Consider the following 25992-nt stretch of genomic DNA (forward strand, 5'->3'; position numbering starts at 1 on the left):
ATTTGACAATCAAACAGAATCTTCATGGTTTTATGAAAGTGAAGTTGTGTTTAACAAATTTGCCAGAGTTTTTCTGAGGATGTTGGAGACAGGGTGGATAAAGGGGAACCAGTAGATGTAGTGTATTTAGATAAGGTGCCTCAAAATAGTTTACTGCACAAGACAAGAGCACATGGGTTTAGGAGTATGATAGATGGGCAACGAAATGGGATGGTTATGAACAAATGTGTCATTTTCTTATTGGTAATCAGCAACTCATGGATGTCAGAGCTCAGTAATGGTGTCCCAGGCTATTTACAATTGGAGATAAATGGAACTAAATTTTAGAAGCAATGGACAATGGCCAGCTACCACCATACAACAAGTTTAGTTTCCTTCAGACCATTGTCTTGTCCTCCTCGATTACTATGAGCTTCGGGCTCCATTAGCAGTCCTTTGCTATTCTGACTGTTTTGAATTCTTCTACAGATAGGCTTTGGGTCTCAGTAAGGGTTCATCATTGTTCCACTAATGGTGCAGAAGGAGACTATTCAGCCTATCCTACCTATGCTGCGTCATTTTTATTAATTCATTCTTTGCCCTATCTGCTCCTCTCCTCAGCGGTCTAACTTTGCTCCTCTTCCAGATGTAGCCCATTGTGCTTTTCTTTTATTTCAGTTAATTTCAGCTTCTGAATCAACAGTCCTGATATTTTGCATTCAATTGCTTTCTCCTAATGTGCATCTTTCTCAGTTAATGCCTTTTTTCTTCAGTTTTGCCTGTTATTCATCACTTCTACAATCCCTATTTCCCATTTTTCATTACCCCCTTGCAGGATTGGTATCACAATGCTGTTGTATGCTGATGTAACATTTTAATAATTGAAAAGCAAAACACTGCAGATGCTGGAAATATGAAAAGGTTGGTGATACTTAGAAACAAAGAAAAATTGGAGCAGGAGCAGGCCATTTAGCTCTTGAAGCCTCTCTACTGTTAAGTACAATCATGGCTGACCTTCCATCTTAGTTCCATATTCCCGCTCTCTCCCGTACTTTTGTCTTTTGTGTCTAGAAATGTATCTCCTTCCTATATATATTCAAAGACTTGGTGGAGAAGTCCACTGGTTCACCATGCTCTGAGTGAACAATCGCTTCATCATTTCAGTTCCAAGTGCCTTACCCCATATCCTGAAACTATAACCCTTGGTTCTGGACCTCCACAGCCAAGAGAAATATCCTCCCTGCATTCACCTGCTATCGGAATTCAAAGGCACTGCCATTACTAAGTTCCCCACCATCAACATCCTGGGGTTACCATGAACCAGAAACTCAACTGGACCAGCTACATAAGTACTGTGGTGACAAGAGCAGGTCAGAGGCTGGGTATTATGTAGTGAGTGATGTGCCTCCTGACATCCCAATGCCTTCCCATTCTCTACAAGGCATGTCCAGAGTGTGATGGATTATGCGCCTGAATGAGTGCAGCTTCAACAACTTGATATAATCCTGGACAAATCAATCCACCTGACTCTTACCCCATCCACCAGCTTAAACATTCACTACTGCTGGCACAATGTGGATACACACTGCACCATCCACTAAGTGTATAGCAATTAATCACCAAAGCTAGTTTGACAGCACCTCCTAAACCTACGACTTCTAAGATAAGGGCGTTAGGCAGATGGAAGCAGCATTACCTAGAAGCATCCCTCCACAGTCACACATAATTCTGACTTGGAATTACATCATCATTCCTTTATTTTCTGAGTCTAATTCCTGCAACTGCTTACCCAGCAGTACTGTTACAATTAATGGTGTTCCCATAAAGTCCTGAAAATCTACTGGCAAGATAAGCAAATGAACATTAGCCTCCTTTCCCAGGTCAACACCCCCATCCTTGAGGCTCTGATTACACTCAACCAGCTCTAGTAATAAAGATATTAGTCACATGTAGATGGAAACACGCACGTGCCCCATAAGACTCCTGAAACTGGAACTTGACTCTGAACTCTATCATGATAAGAGATTACCAGTGAGACAGAGAAAAAAACAAGGTGTAGCGGTTGCTACCGCAGAATAAAACAAGACGCTACTCGGAGGATTGCCAAACAAGAACTGGTTTATTTTCCCGCCTTGCGCGGGCCCTTTAAGGGAGACTGTTCCAGCCCAAAACAACCGGCAATGACGTAAGTACTACGTCATGAAGACTTTCCCGCGCGCGGGTTCTCCCCGTCGCTCGGAAAGACGAGGCCCGCCGCCATCTTGGGCCTCGTCGCTCCGATGCCGCACGACCCGACTGCCGAGCCGGTTCGCCCGACTAAACGGTGAGTCGCCACAAAGGCATGTTTTCAAAGCTTCCTTGAAAGAACATAACCCACTTACCCACTCGTGATCAAAATGGATGAGGAACAACCAGACACAATCAGAGCTCTAAATTTCCTTGTCGGGAGAATGCAACAACCCAGTGAAAATGGAAAATAAAAACACTACTTCCCTAAACTACCCACCTGCTCACCTCACTCATGGCAGAGTCTACAGACCCTACACTGGCCTCATTAGCTAACCTTAGAACCAGTCGAACTGGGGTGAAAGGACTGCAGCAGTTCTAGAAGGTAGCTCAACGTTACTTTCTTAAGGGCAGTAAAAGACAGGCAATAAATGTTGGACTTGCCCACAGTGCCCATTTGCAGTAAATAAAAAAAAAATATGAATTTCCTTGCTCTTTATTGGTGTTTAGAGGGCAAACACGACTTTAGTGCAATCTTTCATTTGGAAGACCGTACTTTTGTTCATTTCTGCAATGAACTGTCAACCTTGTGTGTCAGCCTTTGGAAAGGGATTTATTATAGTCGTCTGACTCAGAGGTGCTATCACTTAAATGTATAAAGCCTAAATGTAAGAGTTAATAAATGAGAAGAAATTAACGTCAAAGGAATTTGCAGATGAAAATACTCAGAGCTCGTGATTGAAGCAGAGATCGTGGCTAAGTTAGAATGGTCTGCTTGATTGTTGAAGACAAATAAAATAGGTACTGAGATAAGGCAGGCATAAAGTTGCTGCTCATGAGAAGAATAAATGTCTAGACAGATGTTAGTCTGATTAAGTGTGTCTGGTTTGTAATTCAATGAACAATCATCATCCATAATTTGTGATCAAAATAACCACAAAGCTCGTGGGATTTACCAATATTTATCCGCAAAAAAATACAAAAGCTTCCAGTGTGGACAGATGCACAGTTAAAGACAATCATCCAAAGTTTATTCTCTGATAAATGGCAGGGGAGACAAGAGACTGCAGCTACTGGAATCTGGAGAAACAAGCAACTTGCTGGAGGAACTCAGTGGGTTGAGCAGCATGCCTCACAGCGAAACTTAGTGCCAATACCAAGATGGCTATGTAACTTAGATGTGGATTCATGGAATCATCATGATGGAATCATCATGTCATCACTGGCTTCAAAAAAAGGGCTTTGCATTGTCCAACTCACCACCGGCTAGCAGTTGCTGCATTTGCAAGATGTATATAAGATGGACTTAACTTTCTGTGGGGAATTTAAGTCCAAGTCTAAGAATCTGTTCATCAAGATGCTGTGTTAATTATTGGCCATCATCCTCACTAGCTTTCAGTGTTAACCAGATTTACAAATACACTTACTTTGCTTGTTAATTGTTGTTGAAGAGTCAACAAAATAAATAAGATAAGATTTCTTTATTAGTCACATGTACATCGAAACACACAGTGAAATACATCTTTGGGTAGAATGCTCTGGGGGCAGCCCACAAGTGTCGCCACACTTCCAGTGCCAACGTAGCATGCCCACAACTTCCTAACCCGTACGTCTTTGGAAAGTGGGAGGAAACCGGAGCACCCGGAGGAAACCCACGCCGACACAGGGAGAACATACAAACTCCTTGCAGACAGTGGCCAGAATTGAACCCGGGTTGCTGGCGCAGTAATAGTGTTATGCTAATCGCTACACTACCGTATTAGATTTTTGTTTTAACTTTCCTCTTCTGCTTCATATTTATATTAATCTTTTCTCACTCACTTTATTTTACTTCCTCTACTTGATTTGACATTGAATCAAGAAGTTGAATGACCTCCTTTTGTGCCATAACAATTTGACGATTCCATGAATCCACATCTAAGTTACATAGCCATCTTGGTATTGGCACTAAGTTTCGCTGTGAGGCATGCTGCTCAACCCACTGAGTTCCTCCAGCAAGTTGCTTGTTTCTCCAGATTCCAGCAGCTGCAGTCTCTTGTCTCCCCTACCCTTTAGCTTGTCCTGTTCACTCATCTCATAGATGCTCTGGTTCCCCTGCTGGGGCGTTATTAGCTCAGTGCAACTTGCCACACAAAACATTTAAGACCTAAACTGCAAGACAATTTTAGCCCTCACTGGATATGGTCCGCTGCAACAATTCAAGAATGTGTGTATTAATGTTTTTGTTTGTATGTGTGCATAAAAGAATATAAATAGGTTAGTTTTTACATATTGTCCAAAGTTGCTCACAAACGGGTATTTACAATTATAACTAAGTATATTTATACCTAAACAGTTTTGTGAAAAACTCATCATTGTCAACAGAGTACAAGATAGACCATAACATGTTGGTCAGATGCATATTTTAGGAACAAAGTTGTAGACGCTCACCTCTCCTAGACCATAGTTTGCATTGATAATCATTCTGCCCGAATGTCTTGTGACAGGATGGCACGTAAACAGTACACCTGTAACATTGTTAATGGATACAACATTAGACCTAGGTATTGTTCTTGTTCATTTCTGTTCTGTTCTTCCCAGATGCTTTCCTCTCCAACATTAAAACTGCATCTCACTGTGCTCTGCAGAATGTAATCACTCTCCCCCACTCCCACATGCTTCAAGGTGATGACATTCTCTCTGAATTTCATTGAACTATTTCTTGCTCAGATATTTCCTGATCTGGTAGCTTCTTCTTTACTTGGAAAGTAGTGAAGTTGTCTTATACTTGTATTGAAACTTGGCTAGACATGCTTGAGCAATGTGAACAACTCTGATTGCTCTAACATAAAAATTTATGGAGACACTAGAGGAGGTGCAAAAAAAGAGATTTACAATGATAGCACCAGAAAAGCAAGGTTCTACCTGAGGCATGAATAGACTTGTTCCCTTTTCTCTTGGAGAGAGAAAAGCCTGAGCGGTTTCCCATGAAGATCTTCAAAATTATAGAATTCTTGCTTTTTATTGACTGGAATAATTTTTCTTTAGCTACTGGCAGTAAATGCAGAGAACATTCACCAGCAGATGAACTTACTCTGTACATCTGACTCCATTATTGCCAATTTATCCAAATGTGGGGAGATGATAACAATTGATGCTCTATACCCTTGCATGGGTTTATTGCTTGTGGCCAAAGACAAATTTCTCTCTCCAGAGTGTTTCACTTGTAGAGGAAGCCATAACAAGGGACCATCAACAAATGACAGTCACAAAGGGGTTCGACAAAATAAATTTTCATACCCAGAGAGCAGCATGACTGTGGAATAGGCATCCGCAGGAAATGAATGAGGCAAAGAGTTTACTGATAATTAAATAATATAGGCTTGATAAGCTTGTGGAGAAAGGAATTACAGTGAGTCTGAATGAGTTAGGGCTTGTGTAGAGATGGTAAAGATTACTTGGGTTGTCTTTTCCTTTGCTATTTATTCTAAGTAAATCTATGGAAATATCTGTTTACATAATGCTTCTGGGAATTTTATTTGTTTTAAAATTTGGTAATTGATTGCAAAATAGAATCTGTGGCACAGAGTTTTCAAAGCAACTTGTCAATGAAATGACCTGTTACTATTTACTAGTAAAATGGGTTGAAGGTAGAATGTTGGCAATTACTCAAAAATAACTCTGTTCTTCTACAAATAATACCGGAAGGATTTTGTTTACTAACTCATCCTCCAACACCTTAGGATCCTGTCTATTCTTGAATGCCAGTGTAGATTGTTTTCGTGTCTGATTCAGCTATTAAACAGCTTAAACCTCAAGGTATATTTTACACAAGATGTAAATTTTTCTGAATCAGTGGGTGTTAAGTTTGATTTGGGTAGTCTGATTTACAAGATACTGATTTCTCGTTCTGTGAATTTGTATTCAAGGGAAGACACTTAATTATAGAAAATAATTTTTGATCTACTATGTTACAAATATAGCAAAAGTTTTTATCCATTTTTCAGTATCTGGGGATCAGTGGCTGGACCAGCTTTTCTTTTTAAAACTTTATTTATACAGCACGGTAACAGGCCCTTCGGGCCCACGAGCTCGCACCGCCCAATTACACCCATGTTAACCTACTAACCTGTATGTCTTTGGAATGTGGGAGGAAACCGGAGCACCTGGAGGAATCCCACACAGTCACGGGGAGAACGTACGAACTCCTTACAGAAAGTGGCAGGAATTGAACCCTGATCGCTGGTGCTGTAATAGCGTTACGCTAACCGCTATGCTACCATGCCACTACGGATTTCCATCCCTAACTACCCTAGAGAAGATAATAAGGAGCCATCTTCCTGAACCATTACAATTTATTTGGTGGTACCCCCAGAACACTGTTGGGAGGGAGTTCCGGGATTTGGACCCAGTGATGATGAAGAACCAATGATATAATTTCAAGCCGACTTGGAGGGGACCCTGTAGGTGGGAGTGTTCCCATGCATCTGCTGCCCTTTTCCTTCTTTTGGTAAGGCTGTGAATTTGGGAGGTGTTGTGGAGTGAATAGGTGCAGTGCACCTTTTAGCCAGCCTGACAGTGTACTGACAGTTGGGGGAATAACTGTGTAGGGTGGTGAATGGTCAAACAGCTGGCTGCTTTGTTCTGAGTTCTGTTGGAGCTGTCCTCATCTGGGAAACTGAAGAGGATTCCTTTGCTCTCCTGACTTGTGTTTTGTAGATGGCAGAAATGATTTACAATGTCGGGAGGTGAGTCACTCACTATGAGGTATCTAGCCTCTCACCTGCTCTTGTAGATATAATATTTATGTGGCTGATAGAGTTGAAATTCTGGTCAAAGATCAGAATCCACCAGGATGTTGATGTGAGGTATTTGAAAACAGAAATGCCATTGAATATTGGAAGTTGCAATTTCTTGTTGCAAATAGTCATTGCCTGGCACTTTGGTGACATGAATGATACCTGTCACTTATCATCCATACTGTCTGCATTTTGTCGAGGCTTGCAGAATACAGGCATAGGCTGCTTCATTTGCTGAGGAGTTGCGAATGGAACTGAATCATCAGCAAATAATTGTACTTTTGACTTATAATGGAAGGAAATTCATTGTTGAAGCAAGCTAAAGATAGTTGAGCCTACGATTATTCTTGCAGGTTGCTTACAGATGTGTGCAGGAGATTAATTCTGAGAGATATCCAAGCTTGACAGCTCTGGAGTGGCATTGATGCAGGTGCCTTCTGTTAGATTTGATGCTAAATGGAGATTGTGCTTTCTACTTATTGTGAAGTGAACTACATACACCATGATTTATAGAAACAAATAGAAGTTTTGCTAATGTCCTGCCTAAACCTTATCTATCTTGTTGGAAAAATTACTGTTCATATATTTCATTACAGTTTGTGAAGTCCTGTAATACACAACTTAGCTGGTGTTTCCCAATACTGCAACAGTAGCCTTATATGGGATGCCACCTCCATGGCCCTACACTCATCTCTGGAGCATCTAGACAGTAAAGGCATCTACGTTAGACTATTGTTTATTGACTACAGCTCCACCTTCAATACTATATAGTTCCAAACAAACTCATCACCAAACTCCGAGACCTGGGACTTCCCTCTGCAACTGGATCCTTGACTTCCTGACCAACAGACTGCAATCAGTGAGGATAGGCAGCAACACCTCTGCCACGATTATTCTCAACACTGGTGCCCCACAAGGCTGCGTCCTCAGCCACCTACTCTACTCCCTATACACTCTCAAATGCATGGCCAGATGCTGCCCTAACACCATCTACAAGTTTGCAGATGATACCACTGTAGTGGGCCGTATCTCAAATAAAGATGAGTCGGAGTACAGGAAGGAGATAGAGAGCTTAGTGACATGGTGTCGTGATAACAACCATTCCCCGAATGTCAGCAAAACAAAAGAGCTGGTCATTGACTTCAGGAAAGTGGGTGATGCACATGCACCTGTCTACATCAGTGGTGCTGAGGTTGAGAGTTTCAAGTTCCTAGGAGTGAACATCATCAATAGCCTGTCCTGGTCCAACCATGTAGATGTCACGGCCAAGAAAGCTCACCAGCTCTATTTCCTCAGGAGGCTAAAGAAGTTTGACATGTTCCCCTTGACACTCACTAACTTTTATCGATGCGCCATAGAAAGCATCCTATCTGGATGTATCATGGCTTGGTACGGCAACTGCTCTGCCCAGGATCGCAAGAAATTGCAGAGAGTCGTGGACACAATTCAGCACATCACAGAAACCAGCCTCCCCCTCCATGGACTCTGTCTATACCTCTCGCTGCCTTGGTGAAGCAGCCAGCATAATCAAAGACCCTACCCACCCAGGACATTCTCTCTTCTCCCCTCCCCCATCAGGCAGAATATACAAAAGCCTGAAAGCATGTACCACCAGGCTCAAGGACAGCTTCTATCTCACTGTTATAAGACTATTGAATGGTTCCCTAGTATGATAAGATGGACCCTTGACTTCACAATCTATCTAGTTATGACCTTGCACTTATTGTCTATCTGCACTGCACTTTCTCTGTTGCCATGACACTTTACTCTGCATTCTGTATTGTTTTACCTTGTACTACCTCAATGCACGGTGTAATGAATTAACCTGTATGAACAGCATGCAAGACAAGTTTTTCTCTGTACAAGTGAAAGTGACAATAATAAGCCAATTCCAATTATACTGTAGTTATCATAGTAGTTATGGCTTGAGATACGACACACAAGATGATAAATAAACACAGACTGTTTTTTTCCCAACTATATCGCATTCTTTTTTCACTTTTATTGCCAGGAGGTGGACATTCCTGGCAATGCCACCATTTATTGCTAATTTATCACCTAAATGAAAACAACCCATATTGGAAGGTGAAGGTGGGCAGTTATATATAGGGTAGACCAGTTAAGGACAGCAGATTTACATAAATGAATCAGATGGGTTTTTAACAACATAATGAAACTTTTTATTCAAAATTCATTTAATACTAATTTATTTTCTACATCTATCATAGTGGAACTTGAACTCAAACTTTCAGATCAATAATTTAGACCTTTAACTTCTAGCCCAAGAACACTTCCATTCCATGTACAATTTAAAAGATCTTTAGCCCTTGCTTGACTAATGCTTCAAGTTAGAATTGGCACTCCTTACCTGCTGTCTGGGCTGCTACCATCTGTTGGATGACCACACCCATGTTTGATGGCACGGGTTGTCCCCGCTGTCTGCGATATTGCACAGCTTGGAAGGTGTAGAGAGAGGCCCAGCATTTTCGAACGGCATCACACACCTGGGGCAATGAAGTATTGTCATGTAAATAATAGATTAAAAAAATGGTAAGCTATATAAGCCATGTTTGTCATAGTTTTGAGATGCAGGATGCACAGCTAGGATGACTTCTTGTTAAATTAAGAAAGCACAAAGAAGAGCCATGGTTCTATATTCTGTGACATCACTAAGGCAGGAAAGATAGGGTGTGACAGACAGGTACAGTATAGAAAAACCCTGTGGATGACCAAATCCATGCCAACCACCCATCACACATTTACATTAATCCCATTTCATTATCCCCACATTCTCATCAACTCCCCCCAGATTCTACCACTGCCACTCACCTACACACTAGGGACAATTTATGGTGGTCAATTTATAGTGGCCAATTAACCCTGCCATCCTGCATGTCTTTGGGATATGGGAGGAAACTGGAGCACCTTGGAGGGAGGGTGGGGGCAGGGAACTCATGTAGTTAAAGGGAGAACGTGCAAACTCCACATCGACTGCACCTGAGGTCAGGATTGAACCCAATTCACAGGCGCTGTGAGGCAGCGACTCTTGTAGCTGAAGCACTGTGTCATCCTTTCAATCTTTTCTCAAACAGAACTACCTCACCTGAACATGTATGACCTGACAGAACTCCAGTTAAAATCCCTGCTGCATGAGGGAGCTGAGAATGTAGCACTTCACTGCTGCACTCGAGAGTCAGTCTGGCTTATGCCTTCAAGCCTTTGAAATTTGAACCAACAACTTTCAGAGATAAACTTTCCAATGACTGGGCCAAGCTAACAATTGGATGAAATAGATTGCAACAAAGATTTAGAGAACAACTGGCTTTCAACACTGACTTGTATAAGTTCTCTTGTAAGTCTGCCTACCAAACATCAAACAGGCCCCTAAATGAAAGAGCAAATAAGTAATCAGATAAATGTAGTTAATGTTTACCTGTTCAGGTGCTTTTAGGTTTACCAATGTGAAACAACCTCTATTTTGCAGTAAATAAAATAAGTAGTAAATACCCAAGTTAAATCCAGGAAGATTTAGTTCAGAGGAATTAGCATTTTGTCAGTCATGTATTCTGTGTATTAATATTTGAGAATACAGGCCAAAGAACCTATGATGTTAGCTGGGATAGAAAACTGCCCATATGAAGTACAACTCCATTAGTATATACATTTTAAGTGTTTAAAAAATCTCTACATGCATATAACCAGATATGAAAATGTTATTTCCTGATATGAGAGAACTGAGAATCCAGCTGTTCACTTTCAGTTGGATATTACCTGATTAAATTCAGCAGGAACTTTGAACTGGCAATTAAGCATCTTATTGCATGGCTCTGCACTTAGCCAGATGAATAGCCTGGCTGCAATCCAAGGTACACATGGGTAGATGCGTTTTAAATGTAGGATTGGATGTCAAATTTAGAAAGTTGCAGTGACATTGAAATCAGTTTTAGCTAGGCCATTACAGGCTAATGTTAACAAAGTGTTTGCAAGATGCTTAATACATTCTTCATTATAGTTGATAATACTGCAAAGCTGTTGCATTTGCTTTAACTAGTTCAAGAATGTATTTGCTATGCATCCAATATCACTGACAAAGACACCAAGGTATGTACAGAGCTTGGATAACAGACAGTCTTAGGTGCACATCCATGCTACGTTAAGACTTGGGATCAAACCAAACACAAATCAGAAGATGAAAAGTCATTGACCTGAAATATTAACTCTTTCTCTCTCACCACAGATAATGACTGCCTGATCTGCTGAGAATTTTCAGCAATTTTTATTTTATTTTAGATTTCCAGTTTCTGCAGTATTTTGATTATAGATCATTGTTAAATTCACTGCCACTTCTCCACCAGCAAATGCCCGCCTTGAAGTTCTGCTCCTCTCAACAAAAGGCCATTGAACTGAAACATTCAGACCACATTTGGAGTATTGTGTACAGTTCTGGTCACCTCACTATAGGAAGGATGAGGTAGCAATAGAGAGAGGGCAAAAGAGGTTGCCTGGAATGGAGGGCTTGATTTATAAGGAGAGATTGGATAGGCTAGGTTCCTCACTGGAACATAGGAGGTTAAGGGGTGATCTTATACAGGTTTCTGAAATTATGATGGGCATAGAAAGGCAGAGTTTTTTCCCCAGGGGAGGGGAGTCTAGAACTTGAGGACAGAGGTTTAAGGTGAGGGAGGAGAACCTTAAAGGAGATCTGAAGGGTAGAGGGAGGGTGGTGGTTCTCTGGAACAAGCTGCCAGAGGAGTCGGTAGAGGCTGATACAATTACGATGTTTAGAAGGTGTTTGGACAGATACTAAGATAGGAAGGGCTTTGAGGGATACAGGCCTAATGTGATTAATGTAGACTGGCATGGGCAAGGTGGGCCAAAAGGGCCCATTTCTATGTTGTATGATTCTATAATTAACATGTATTCTCTCTCCACAGATGCTGCCTGACCTGCTGGATACCTGCAGCATTTTCTTTTTTTTAATCACCTATCAGTAAAATTCCTTGCTAATCATAATGGATTAGAATAATCAGCATTACCAATTTACTTACCCACCAGCTTGTATCTCTGAGGTATAAATTATTTATCCTCAATTTAATGTGAAAAGACCACATCTCAATAAGATCCCACTTGAAGTGGAACCATCCCTGCAGTGTTTTATCAGCATTATCTGATTGTCTTTTGCTCACTCAATCAGTTATGGTGGAGCTGATTGCCAACTATATGGTTAAGACCTTTAAAAACATTTGATGTATGAACAAATTACATTACTGAACATATACCGAGAAGGTTGGGCTTGTTTTCTTTGGATCAGAAAAAGCTGCATTCCTGATTGAAGTATACAAAATTATGAGGAGCAGGGATGGGGTAGATAATAAGGAACATTTTCTCCTTGGCAGACACATCCATAACTGGTGACATACAGTTAAATTAAGGGATAATAAATTCACATGGTATTTTTTTCACCCAGAGGCTGCTTGAAATCTGGAACACACTACCTGTGGGTATGGTGGAGGTAAGTACTCTCACAACAATAAGGAAGTATTTAGATGAACACCTGAAACACAGAAGCTTAGAAGGTTACTAGCTGAGTGCTGGAAAATGGGATTAGTATCAATAGGTACTTAATGGCCATCATGAACACAGTGGCTCAGTGAGCCCGGTGCCATGCTGTATAACTCTAGGAGATGATGAATGTACTTAATGACACTGTACTTCAAGACAAATGGAGAAAATTATTTCCTCTGATAGGGTTTTCCAGAAAAAGTGGATACAGCCTTAAAATGACTGCTGATCCAATAAGGAAGCACATCTCCACAGAGATGACAATTCTACTACCCTCATCATCAGCAAGGTGTTGATTGGGAGATACAATTAAAAATTTGATAGAACATGACTGACAGATTTTTGTTCAGTAAGGAGCACAGAACCAGAGCTTGCAGATAGAGTTAAGGCACAGATCAGTCATGATCAAGCAGAATGATAGACTGGACCTAAGAGGCTGAATGATCTCTTGTTCCAATGTTTCCAAACACAAATTCTCCATTAGAGTGAATTCATTCAAAGCAATATTCATGTCAAGAACATGTTTTACTTTTGTACAGTTCAGGTATAAATTCAAAGCTGTGGAATGCAAATGATCTTTTAAAATATTATTATAAATGCCATATTGTGACTTTGCTGCATTAATCACTTAATTCAAATTATTAGCAAATTCTGAACTTTTGAACAGAGGTAAATTTAATAGATTATACCCCGAATCTTTCTACCTTCACCAACACACAGCCATAGATCCACTCTGCATCATTTTCACCTGATCAAAGCCTTTCAATCCCAGTTCGGTGCTAAGCTGCCCGGCAGCAGACGAATCCTCTGCGTCCTCCCCAACTGCACTGGACCTGACGGCCAATCGCTCTTCGGTTCCCAGCAGCTTCAGCTCAGCCAGCTGATCACAAATGGCACTTTCTATCTCTGGAGCCAGTTTGGTGATTTTGAATAACTCGACACATCTGGGGAACATTGAAAGGGAGTTCACGTTCCAAACAATAAAGCTATTTATAGCTCATTGCTCAGATGTTTAAAGAGTGCCAGATTTTTTTACAACAATTTCATCACGTCAAATGATTCATAATCCTGCCTGAGGTTTCTCTCAGTAGCTCAAACCTGCACATTCTTGAGGTACCATAAGCCATCAAAAAAAAGTTTTACATTCTGTCCCAATCCATTATCACATAGAATACATATCCCACACTCTACTATTAAAAGCAAGGCACGGAAGCAACCTTAAATCTATAAGTAGTCTAGCGTAACATTACAGGAGAGGCAACCTGGTGTCAATAAGCAGAATATGAGCATCACTGACAAGGCCAGGCATGTGTTGCCCATTCCTAATTACTCTTATTAAGGTTGGGGTGAGTCATTTAATTGAACCATTGATGGTCTTCTGACTTTGAAGAAATGAAGGAGCAGCAATACTTTTCCAAGTCAGGCTGGTGTGTGACTTGGAGTGGAAGTTGTAGGCTGTGGCATTGCTTTGTGCCTGTAGACCTCATCCCTCTAGGTAAGAGATCATGAGCATGGGAAATAATGGCTAGGTAGCCTTGGCAAGTTGCATTTAAGAGAGCCAAGCAATCCCACAAGCAATAGTTCAGATTAAAGCTCTGCAGTCCTGCCACATTTGGTCATGGTGGACAATTAAGCAGTAGCCATCCCAGTCTGTGCTTGCAGACCATGTTTTTTGCATGATTGATGGTTGTTCCCAGGGCAACGTGATCCAAATTTCCCAGCAAGGTTCCACAAAGAGCTTTGCACAGAGATCAACTTCATCTTGTGGTACTTCTTAAAAAAAAATCCCATCAGGGGTGCAAAGGTGATTCATGATCAGTAAAACCTAGTCAAATTGTCAGAGTGTTGTGAAAAGACCTGGAAGTGGTTGTTAACATGTTTTCCAGGCAAAAAAATCAGTTGAATGATGCTGGAAAAAAGTGGAGTTATGCAAATGAATTCCCGGGCAATAGTTTGCAGAATAAAAGTGGATATAGTAATTTGTAGTTGAAACCTTAACATAAACATAGAATTTTAAACTCCACTGGCTCTAACAGATTTACCCAGAATGCAACACTCTCTCATCTCCACCTCCTATTTGATTGCGAGTCTGGCTTCTAACTCTACATACTCTCTGGGGAAAGAAATGACCATGCTTCAATCTGCCTGATACCACCTGCAGACATGACTTTCCTGAGGACTGGTCTCCTACTCTTCATCCTCATTTGGCATCATCTTGTGTAAAACCCTGCCGCCTGTCTCCTCTCCACACATCTCACTCAGCCATCGTGTCTCTAATCTGACCTGAATTGGCATTCAATTGAGAAAAGCCTCAATTTGGAAATTCTTATCCTTGTTTCATCTTTCTTTGCGGCCTCTTTAAATATTTATAACTTCTGATCCTATGATTCTGACCACAGCATCTGAATTTTGTCCTTCTGCTCATTCTGAAATGTTGGGGTTGTTCCAGTGTTTATAAACTAATTTTACTTAAAATAATTTTTGGCATAGCAGTGCCAAAAATGTTCCAGCTCATCAAAACATTATTAGAAATATGGTGATGTAAAAATGTTGCATTCAGAGGATTTTTTTAAAGTTGTTTTTACCTTTTGCACAGTTCACAAAGGTTTCCATTTTTGCGAGTGCTGTTGAAACAGAGAAAACTACAGTTAAAAGTCATAAAGTGATTGGAGTGACACATATCAAGAATGCTAATATGTTGCTTGAACTCTAGTGCAATATCAATTCTTAAGTATAACTGGAAAGAGCCTTAAAATCAAAGATTAATTATTTAGCTATGGTTTAAGCAGTTTACACTGTCCTAATTAAAGGAAGGACAATACCAGGCCACATCATTGAGTTCTGCCACAGCTTGCTGGAGACTGGTATTCATTTCCATCTGGTATTCTAGGGCTGCAGTAGTGACACAGAAACCTATAGGTACAAAAAACTGGCAGACAAAAAAAGCATATTACTTTATTTTGGGTGAACTGGCATTATTTATCACTTTTATGCAATATCAGAATTAACTAATATTTTCAAGTAATTAACTTGGAACCATCCACTCAAAGATACAAGAATATATGTATTTGTTCTTATAGCACATAAGAGGGAATGTTTCAGGCTGATCTCATTTCAGTGGAACTGCCATTAACTTACATTAATGGGTAACTAACATAAGGCGATTAACTTACCTACTGTTCAGGACGTGGGAGGAAACCCACACAGTCACGGAGAGAAAGTGCAAACTCCCTATCCTGAGCCCAATGTCCAAGCTCAGAATCAAACCTTAGCCCCTGAAGCTGCAAAACAGTAACACTAATTTCTGTGGTACTATGCCATTCTCAGTTGGCACTCCAAATGCCTACTGTAAATAGCCGCCTCCTGAACAAGAGTAAATGTGGAAGGCATTAGGACGTCTTCAGGTATATCCCAGTGTTTACTCTCTCCTAGTTTTTATAAGAGGGTTGGGAAAGAAAAGTGATATTGATAGTGAGTTCTATGCTACGAGAACCAGTACCAGTTTTAGTGTTCACCATAGGGAGAGAGCCATAATTGATAACAAGACAGCTTTTTCAAGCTACCTCTTGAGTGAATAGTCTATTCCATTTCAGGACAAGTAAGCAGTAAGACACTGAGCTGGAGGATCAGGCAACAAAGTCAACAGAAGCAGAACAGCAGAGCAAACGAGGAGGATAGAGGCAGGCATATGTAGAGAGGCAGCACATTTGAAATTCAAATCAGTGTGATTTGAACACTTTCAGCTACCCAGCATTTTCTGCAATGGGAGGCTCTCCAATCTGGTGAAAAGTCAAGATTTCCCCTGCAGGTCATTGAAAATCCATGTTTGCACAAAACTGGCCCTTTGCATTACAATACACAAAACAAAGTTAAGCCCTGACAGTTTGTGTGGAAATCAAGCAATGTTAACTCACAAGTATCAGGGGTCCAATACAGTAGTTAGGCATCAGAGTGACAGGAAATGAGAACTAAAGCTATTCTTTCATTTCTGAGAACTGAGTTAACTCAGTTCTGAATTGCTTACAAAATAGGCGCATCTGCTAAAAGTTCTCAGTTCTATATGATGATCAATGATGATCAGAACATAAAAGGAACAGCAGCAAACTCTATTTTGTTCCCTGGCAGTCAAATCACACATCAAAAATTGGAAATGAAATCAAAGTAATTATAAATGTTGCATTCTCAGAATGTGTTGGCCCTACTTCCTACTCCTCTGGAAACATCAGATGAGAGAAGATTACTTATGATGCCTTGTGCACTAGGCAAGTGCAGGAACAAGTTTTCTGCCCACTTGTTTAAAGAACAGTTAATCGCATTGGCATGGGTTCCTGATTTGAAGACTCAGGAAATCAGCAGATACAGTTATTCTACCAGAACATCTGCAAAATAACACAAGTCATCACCAAGTAATGTCCATAGCCTCCACATCCACTTTCAACATCCATTAAGAAGCTGTGCTTAAAAATGGCATAATTTCTCCAACAATCCCAAATAATGCAATTAAAGGATTTGGCTTAAAATTTATTTTAAAAAGCACGGAAAAGGTTTGAAGTACCTCTACCCAGTATTTTTCCAGACTCAGACATTATTTGGGATCATTGGAGAAAAAGATATAATTCTGGAGACTTCCGACTTATACATATTGGCCTTTATTTCTCTTATAGCCAGGAGGGCTGTATTGCTTAAATGGAAGGAAATTACTCCCCCACTCATGTTCAATGGTTACGGGATGTTATGTCATATCTAAATTTAGAGAAGATCTGTTGCTCTATTTCTGGATCTATTCTGAACTTTCAAATATTATGGGGACCTTTTTTGAACTACTTTCAAGACCACTGATTTGGTGCTTAAAGTACAGATATTGGCCAATACTATTATGTCTTTAGGGTGTTTCTTTTTGTCTTTTTTTTTACCAAACAGCTTCGGTTTTGGTAGTGGGGTTAGATTTTTTTATAATAAAATTATTCCAATTTATTAATATTAATTAGTTATCATTTCTGTTTATTAATACGAAGTATTGTGATTTCAAGTGTGATTCAATATAATCTATTTTGTAACATTTTGTTTTTCCTTTGTTTCATGTACTTTGTATTTTTTTATTTGGAATTAATAAAAATATTGAAAAAGAAAAGAAAAATGGCATCATTTAAAATAAACGCAAGACTCAATAGAATTGCCTTGTCATGAATAGATCATTCAAAATAGCCAGTAAAACTCCTTGCGAGTTTCTAAGTATCTGATTTAAATTCCATCCTTATGATATGATAACCTATTTCAATATTTGGATTGGGGAAAATCTCAGCTACTTTTTTTTATATATTAACCCTGTTTTTACACTTAATGATTGTTTCTTTATCTACCAAAGAGAGACCTGCTGGCAATATTCCAGTTGTATCATACTATTTTGCTCACTTGCATTCTGAAGCATTTCTGCATTTCTGTCAGCTGTGCCAGCTGAGCTCCTTTACCACCCACCACCGCAGGGCATCGGCACGCCTCACTGGAGAATGACAGTACCAGCCTGGAGCCTGCTGGCACCACAGGTTCCTGGAACCTTTTAGCTGGGACTGAGTCTCGCGCCTGTCGACCACTTTCATTTCTAAGGAGAGAAGGAAAACATAATGACCTCAGCTTTAAAAATTACTCAGTAATGATATTGATTGCCTTTTCACAGGAGACGTACCTGTAATGAAATTCAGCTATGCCCCAGCCACGAACAGTTAAATTCAAGCGATAGTTGGCCACACACTCATGGATTTGACTTTCCCATGACAGTCCTCCATACATTATTGCGGAAGCACTCCTATCAATGGACACTTGTAGGTTAAATAGTTGGTTATCTATCATAGGGAAAAAGGAACGCATGAAGGAAAATAGTAATATCTTAAAATCTCATGATATTTCATTATTTAATAATTGTAATATGAAACACATAAAATCATAATCTGTAACCTCTATTTCCACCATAATGGTTCTGACAGGCTTAAATCCAAAATGAAAGTGTTTTTCAGATCTAGATGAGTCGCTGCTTCATTAAAGTATATTTGTACTCAGTAACCTTCCCACAAGTAATGAAATAATGGGTATTCTGTCTAATTGTATCTCTCTCCTGATTAAGACAACTGTATTCTGAAGCAATACAATTCCTGTATTATCCCAGAACAACTATGATTGTTGTACAGTTAATAGATATGGTAGATACGTGCCTATGGTACAGCTCTACAAACCTAATTGTGAAAGTGATCATAGCAAATATAAATATCCTATTGAAAATAGGATCTTTCCTATTCTATCCCATTGGAAATAGAATTATCCTATATTGCTTTAAAGTGATGCAATGACATTTCACTAAAAATGCATCTAATAGAAATGCACCTAAAAAGCCTTCTGTTTAAAGAAGAAACAGATAATTATTTTCTTCAAGGTGAGGCAGACTACTACATTTTAATGTGAATCAGTAGCTGATACATTGTCTTATCTCACCTGCTGTAAAACTGATTCTGTACAGGTCAGCAATGACCCCGTCATCAGCCATGTCTGCCAAAGAGATATCCGACCAGTCAATCCCTGCCTTCTTCCCATTTGGAAACATCACAAAGCCGATTTTCATGCTGGAAGAAGATAGTTAGATTTTTTTTCTAATTGGAACTAGTTTAAACCCCGAAGGCAGCTTTCCAACAAGTAAGACATTACATAAAGTAAATTATACTGATTTCTGCTTTCGTTAAAAAGCAGAATGTATTATTTGGCAGACTACTAATATCCAACAATGCAATTCTGATGTGCTTCTTTTCTGAAACAAGTAACTTGTAGTCTCAGGAAAATTACAAATTAAGCTTTTATACATTGTAGTAAGGTATTCCAATAGGAAATATCAACCTATAGTCTAAATATTTTTTTTGTTGCTATGCCTTTACCCCTTAAGTGCTTCCGGATTGGATACACAACTATTTACTATAAGGGGTTATGATGGGAATAGTGGAATTACCTATTTGGTAATGGAACAATCTCTCAGTACAGACATGAATTGTCAATATACCACATACTATATATTTCACATTTTCCCCTGTATATTCATTTTATCCAACGACAATGGACTGTTTTTCATTCAAAATAATTCAACCTTTTAATGAATTAGATAGTGGAACTATCAGAGACGTCATCATTGTTCCTGGAGTAAACCTGACAGCGATGTCTGACATCTGCACCTGTGCTATTGAATGCACAACCCAGGAAGCTGCCATCCAAGCAGACATCCTCCTTCACAAGCTTCACTGCACTAGCGGCTTGCTAAGAAATACATTATGCAAACATACAAAAGGCATACAGTTGCAATTATTGTCAACCACATTCAAGTGAAACATGCCAGGAAGTGTGAGGATTGATTTCAACGGAATGGAATATGCCCAAGTACAACAAAGGGACAAGATCAATGCACATGTTCAGCAATAATCAGCTAGGGTAATTTTTTTCCAGCTGTCTTTGTCCTTCCTTCAATTCTATCTTTCTGCTCTTTATTTTGCACTGAACGTTATTTTACATCAAATTTAGCAGTGTGGATTATATTTAGTTTAGACTGCATGAGGATCTCAAACAACATTAAGTTGCCAGGCTAAAATCAGAAAGAGTTTCTTGGGTATCTCAAGGTGCAATAAAGTATTATTCCATGGCAGCTGCCTGCAGATTCTGGGCCAATATTCTTTTGATGGAGATTACGGTGAGTACTTTATTAATCCACTTGATCCAATTTGGTTCATCTCCAGACAACCCACTATACATTTGAAATCTTCCAAACTGGTTTTCAATACAAATGTGACTGGAAAATATCAACTTACTTTGTAGTGGTTGCAGAAATGGATAGTGCTATTAAATTCACCGATAATCCATTCTGCAGGAGATAAATACATGGTAAATGATTGGTGTCTTATTTGAGCAAGAACAAATGCCAATACCTTTGGCTAGACTTCACCCACCTAGTAAATGGATGGTCAACCTAATCCATTATATCAACTATAATTATTAACACTAATTTTGTTTTAGAATACAGTTTCAAGTCACTATTGTTTCAGCCCACATAGTAAATGTACCATAAGGTATTTCACAAAACTGCATTCTAACTTATAATAGGGCCAAAAATAATCAGCATCACCTCAAATCTAAGAATGCAGCTCCTCAGCAAACTTGCCAGCAAAGCCCATGTTCCCACAATTAATTTAAAGATAAAAATATGCATTTCAAATAATAAATAATGCAGATTTGGAGGAGTTTACCTACAAAAATTACTAAAAGTTAGTGAATGCAATTACCAAATATTTACTGGGAATCACAAAATTAATTGATGATAAAATGCTATTTGGGTAACAAAAATCTCAATCTGCTGCAATTTTGCAATTGTTAAACCAAGCTGAGTAATTCTGTGTTGCAAAATTAATTAGGCATGGTCTTTCAGCCAGTATTTTCATTACGGACTTAGTTTCCTCCATCTGAGCTAAATTTAGGAAAATAACATAAATAATAAGCTAACCTTTTAGAGATGCCTTTACTGGTTAAAAGTCTTAAGTACTTGACGTTAATTTATAATATGAAACAATATCAATTTATCATGTATAACCCATGAACAAATTCTCTGCATTAGACGTCCCTATCACATTACCAGTACAAACTGAGTGTGTCAACAATTCAGCAGTTTCATGGTCACTGCTACTGGCAGTCAATTTTTTTTTAACATTCCAAATGAATTTTGTTACTTGAGTTTAAAATCCCCAGCTGCTGTGCTGGGATTCAAACTGATTACCCCAGAACAATAAATCAACGAGCTTGCGAACAAATTCCAGTAGGTCACATGAGTAGTGACCCTTTAAATATTTCCACAATTTATTACAACATGAAATGTATTACCTCAAAATGTGCAAGAATCAAAATATACCGATGCATATCAGCCCAATTCCTGATACCTATAATGAAATCAAATAATTAGCAGATTAGAATCCATTTAATAATTTTGTAGTTTATGCATCATGAATACTCTACAGAGTGTATCAGTAATGGCTAGGTTTGTGGTCTAGTTTATTCCCTCTCCTAAGAGATAACGTAGTAAACACTGATGCATAAGAATCCACAATTATATAATACAACTGAATGGACCAAAGATTTATTTTCTCTCCACAGCTGTTTGAAGATTTGTATCAGACATGCAGAAGATCAAATAATAATGCCACTGCTGGAAGGATTTCTTGTCACTGCAGGAAGGATTTAGCAGCATTAGAAAGAGTGCAGAAGAGATTCACCAGGATGTTGCCGAAGGGCCCATTTCTGTGCTGTACAACTTTACGACTCTAAAGTGCAGCTGCTTTGGACAGGTACTTCTGATGATGCAAAGGCAAGCCTTTTGAGAAGGTTTGGAGCAGTCCTTCACCCTTCTGTGAACACCCGTGCCAGTGATGGAAGCCTACACCAATCCAAATTGCTTGTGCATGCTAGAATTTTACAACAGCGGCATTTATCTTGTGTTGCACACCAAGCAACTTCACTGCTGCCTTGACCCACCCTTTTTGCCCAAGTGTAATTGCATTATGCACGTGGAAAAACACTCCGTAGCTTTTCAAAGCGCACTATGTCAACATGGAAGTACGACTTCATTTCAGCAACCAGTGTTAATCAGCTTAAAAGCAAAAGAACTCCAGTTGTTGTGAATCTGAAATCAAAACAGATAATGTTGGAAATGCTCAGCAGGTCAAGCAGCATCCACGGAAGAAAACAGCGTAAATATTCAGGTCAACAATCTTTCATCAGGACCTGGAAAAATTAGAAAAGATGCACATTTTATGTTGCAGAGAAGAGAGAAGTGGAAAGAACAAAAGGAACGTCCATGAAAAGGGTTTTAAATCACGTGAGGGGAGATTTATGATTAACAAGCTTTCACCACCGTCTCTGAGCAAACAGCACCACTTGCATCATTCAGTCTCTTGATCTTCACTCGATCACAGACATTCCTTCTGTTCTTTCCATTTCTTACCTTTCATAGTTCTGATGAAACATCAACCTGAAACATTAACTTGTCTTTACTCTCTCCATAGCCTGTTTTTATAATAAGCATACATGGAGTTACTTGAATAATTTCAAGCACTTTGTCTTAATGCCATTGTAACTTCATTATAACTTCACAACTAAATTTCATGGGAGTCATAGCTATAATTTTCATGAAATATTTCCTCCTTCTTCTAACTCTCGCACCTATCATTACTTTATATTGTGTGCAACATATGGGGAGAAATCATGATATATTTGATAACTGATTTTAAAACTGGATGGAATTCTCTTATCACACGTAGTGAAGCATTGTGAAATAGAAGAACAAACAAATACTGTTTTAATCCTCTTCAAAAATACAGAAGGGCAGTCTGAATGCCTGTCGATCTTGGCATCACATATAGTGCTCTGTGCAGGTAATGTTGACATCTGATCTCAAGAGGTGATCAGAACTGCAATGTGGCCAAGTCACACCACCAAAACACACATGTTGAATCTATTTATAATTCTACGAAGCCACAGCAGTTTACCAATTTGAGGAAACTTGAACTGGTGTAACTGGACAGAGCAGAGTCAGGGTGTATCATCACTTTAAAAAATGTAGATAACGATGTCTGCACATTTTTATGTTAACAACCAAACATGTTGAAAAATTGTTGAGAATTAATTAGATATCGACACACAAAAGCGGGCAATAGATAAAATGGCCAAAAACATACATATTTATCAACAGTGTTAGAAATCGTAATTTTCATTACCATAAGAATGGTCCCTAACTCCACGCAGAAGAAGTTCCTTTCTTTCATATCCCTCAATTTCAATTTCTCCAATGCACTGACCCCACTGCTCATAGTGTGTCTGCTGTTCATTGTACCTGAAACAAAAACAGAGCAATTACTTAGGATTGTAAAGCATTCAAAAATAACACAACCATTCTTAATTTCAGTGCTTAGAAGATTCTTTGTCTCATTTGCAGGACTCAGACTTCAATGTTAGCCAGACCCTTTGTATATATATATTTGTATTATGAATAAAGCTTGTATTTGAAATGCAGAAAAAAAAGTTAAGCTCCATGTGAACCACTGCAGCACTATTACCAAAGGCAATGAGTTACATTGGCAACTGGAAAACAAAAAAACAAAATGCCAACCTTGGAAATCTCAAATAACAATACAAAGAGTGATGCACATTTACTATGTGTGTGGGCCTGTGAATTTGTACAGAGCATGTCTGTGTGCATACAGTGTACTTATATCTGCAAGTAATATATCATATCAGCCTGTAATTGGTAATTGACTTATTATTGCCACATGTACTGAGATACACTGAAAAGCTTTGTTTTGCATGCCATCCATGTGGGTGCAATGATGTGTTTCCTACAAACATTCATATGTATTTACATGCATACAGAGTACTTCCCTTGCTTGCACACACATACAAAATATAGCGATGAACTTTGGAGGCAGAACACAACACGTTTAGCATTTACGATTGGGAATGAAGTTCTACCCACAGACTCTGGGACAGAGCTCACATACACCATAAACACAAAATCAGCTCACATACAATGCTATGCATAGGTACATATATACTTTTCTCATACACATTTCCTCTCTGCATGCACAGAAACAACAGTCAATTTAGGTGTGGAGATATAAAAGATCTTTCAGAATGAACATATGAGAAGCAATTGAGAAAAGCCCCATCGCTTTTAGAAGAAATGAACACAAATGTAAAAAACATGAGGCCAAATGTGTTAAAGGTTTGGTTGGAACATTGACATCATGGAAAGGATAAAATGAAAATTTACTCAGTGAAGCAGAAGTGAAAGATTTTGTGTGAAGTGAAGTGAGGCTGAATGGTTTCTTTTATTTTTCCCTCTGTGGAGCATGCACTTCTCCCTCCAAAGGTACAGAGAGGAAGCTCTGTAATTAGGACCCTGAAGAAGGAATGTGCAAGGAAGTTTTCGCAGTCAGTATACTGAAGATTAGTAAGTCCTTTTGTGCTAAATTGTCTGGCATGAGTTCCACAGACAGTGTGGTCTCTCTGGCCTCTGTTCTCTGTAATAATGGTCTTAGAGGGCACAGATTTTGGAATGGATGCTGACTCTGGACAAGCTGAAAAAGGCTGTGCAGGTGAAATTGTTAAATTCAAAATTAAGTCCTGTAGCTGCAAAGTACCTAGACAGACACTTATGGTGTCCTTGCCCATTGAGTGGAGGTGTTTAGCAGAGTCATATCTCAATCTGTGATTGGCTTGTCTAATGTAGAGGAGACCACATTGGGAGCATCAAATACGACAGACTAAATTGGAATAAGTGCAAGTGTTTTACTATTTCATCTGGGAGGACTGTTTGCCATGGCCTAGAAACCTACTGACAACTGCGGCAAATGGGTAATTAATGGTTGTCGTGGACATAGTAGGCTGAAGGGCCTCTTTCTGTGCTGCACGACTCTATGACTCTAAGAGTCAGACCCCTAGAAGTTGTGCTGGATAAGCCCAGATCTACTGAAGGTATGTAGAAATATGCTTCCAGCAGGTAAAATGGCAAAGTCCATGAACAAAAGTATCACAAGCCCCAACTACAATCATGGACAGACAAACTCAGAACTTTTTGAGTCATTCCACTGCTAAACGTTGTCTACAATGTTTCTTCCTACATTATCACTGACAAGTTCAGAGCTGATAACCGACCCCCCTCAAACCTGCAATGTACCTATCCCGAAGATCTCTGCTCCTCTGGAAAACAATTGTCAGGAGCAGAATCAGGTTTATTATCACTGACTTATAGGTCATGAAATTTGTTGTTTTGTGGCAGCAGTACAGTGCGAAGACAAAATTACTATAAATTACAAAAATAAATAAATAGTGCAAAAAAAAGGAACAACAAAGTAGTGTTCATGGACTGTTCAGAAATCTGATGGCAGAGGGGAAGGAGCTGTTCCTGAAATGTTGAGTTTGGGTCTTCAGGCTCCTGTACCTCCTCCCTGATGGTAGTAATGAGCAGCGGGCACAACCCAGATGGTGAGGGTCCTTAGTGATGGATGCCACCTTCTTGAGTCACCGTCTCTTGACGATGTCTGCAATGGTGGGGAGGGTTGTGTCCGTGATGGAGCTGGCTGAGCCTACAACCCTCTGCAGCCTCTTGTGATCCTGTGCATTGGAGCCTCCACACCAGGCAATGATGCAACCAGTCAGAATGCTCTCCACCATACATCAATAGAAATTTGCAAGTCTTTGGTGACATATCAAATCTCCTCAAACTCCTAACAAAGTAGAGCCGCTGCCATGCCTTCTTTGTGATTGCATCCTGCAATACGTTGATGCATAGGAGCTTGAAGCTGCTCACCCCCTCCATGGCTGACCCCTCAATGACGACTTGTATGTGTTCTCCTGACTTCCCCTTCCTGAAGTCTGC

The 25992-nt window shown here is 39.5% G+C and overlaps 1 protein-coding gene across 2 annotated transcripts in view; it reads right to left on the bottom strand.

The window, feature by feature from the left end:
- LOC127577446 (putative phosphoenolpyruvate synthase) overlaps positions 1 to 25992 on the bottom strand; it is a 144768-nt gene that overhangs the window by 85134 nt on the left and 33642 nt on the right. For both annotated transcript variants that reach the window (XM_052028665.1, XM_052028666.1), the window contains exons 6-16: positions 23333 to 23448; positions 21444 to 21499; positions 20381 to 20433; positions 19029 to 19156; positions 18229 to 18385; positions 17958 to 18144; positions 15368 to 15474; positions 15131 to 15169; positions 13294 to 13489; positions 9352 to 9487; positions 4636 to 4712 (exon numbers count right to left, since the gene is read on the bottom strand). In XM_052028665.1, the coding sequence (XP_051884625.1) occupies positions 4636 to 4712; positions 9352 to 9487; positions 13294 to 13489; positions 15131 to 15169; positions 15368 to 15474; positions 17958 to 18144; positions 18229 to 18385; positions 19029 to 19156; positions 20381 to 20433; positions 21444 to 21499; positions 23333 to 23448 (1252 nt within the window). The remainder of the gene's footprint in view (positions 1 to 4635; positions 4713 to 9351; positions 9488 to 13293; positions 13490 to 15130; positions 15170 to 15367; positions 15475 to 17957; positions 18145 to 18228; positions 18386 to 19028; positions 19157 to 20380; positions 20434 to 21443; positions 21500 to 23332; positions 23449 to 25992) is intronic.

The sequence above is a fragment of the Pristis pectinata genome, chromosome 13 (genome assembly GCF_009764475.1).
Source record: "Pristis pectinata isolate sPriPec2 chromosome 13, sPriPec2.1.pri, whole genome shotgun sequence".
NCBI classification, from domain to species: Eukaryota; Metazoa; Chordata; class Chondrichthyes; order Rhinopristiformes; family Pristidae; genus Pristis; species Pristis pectinata.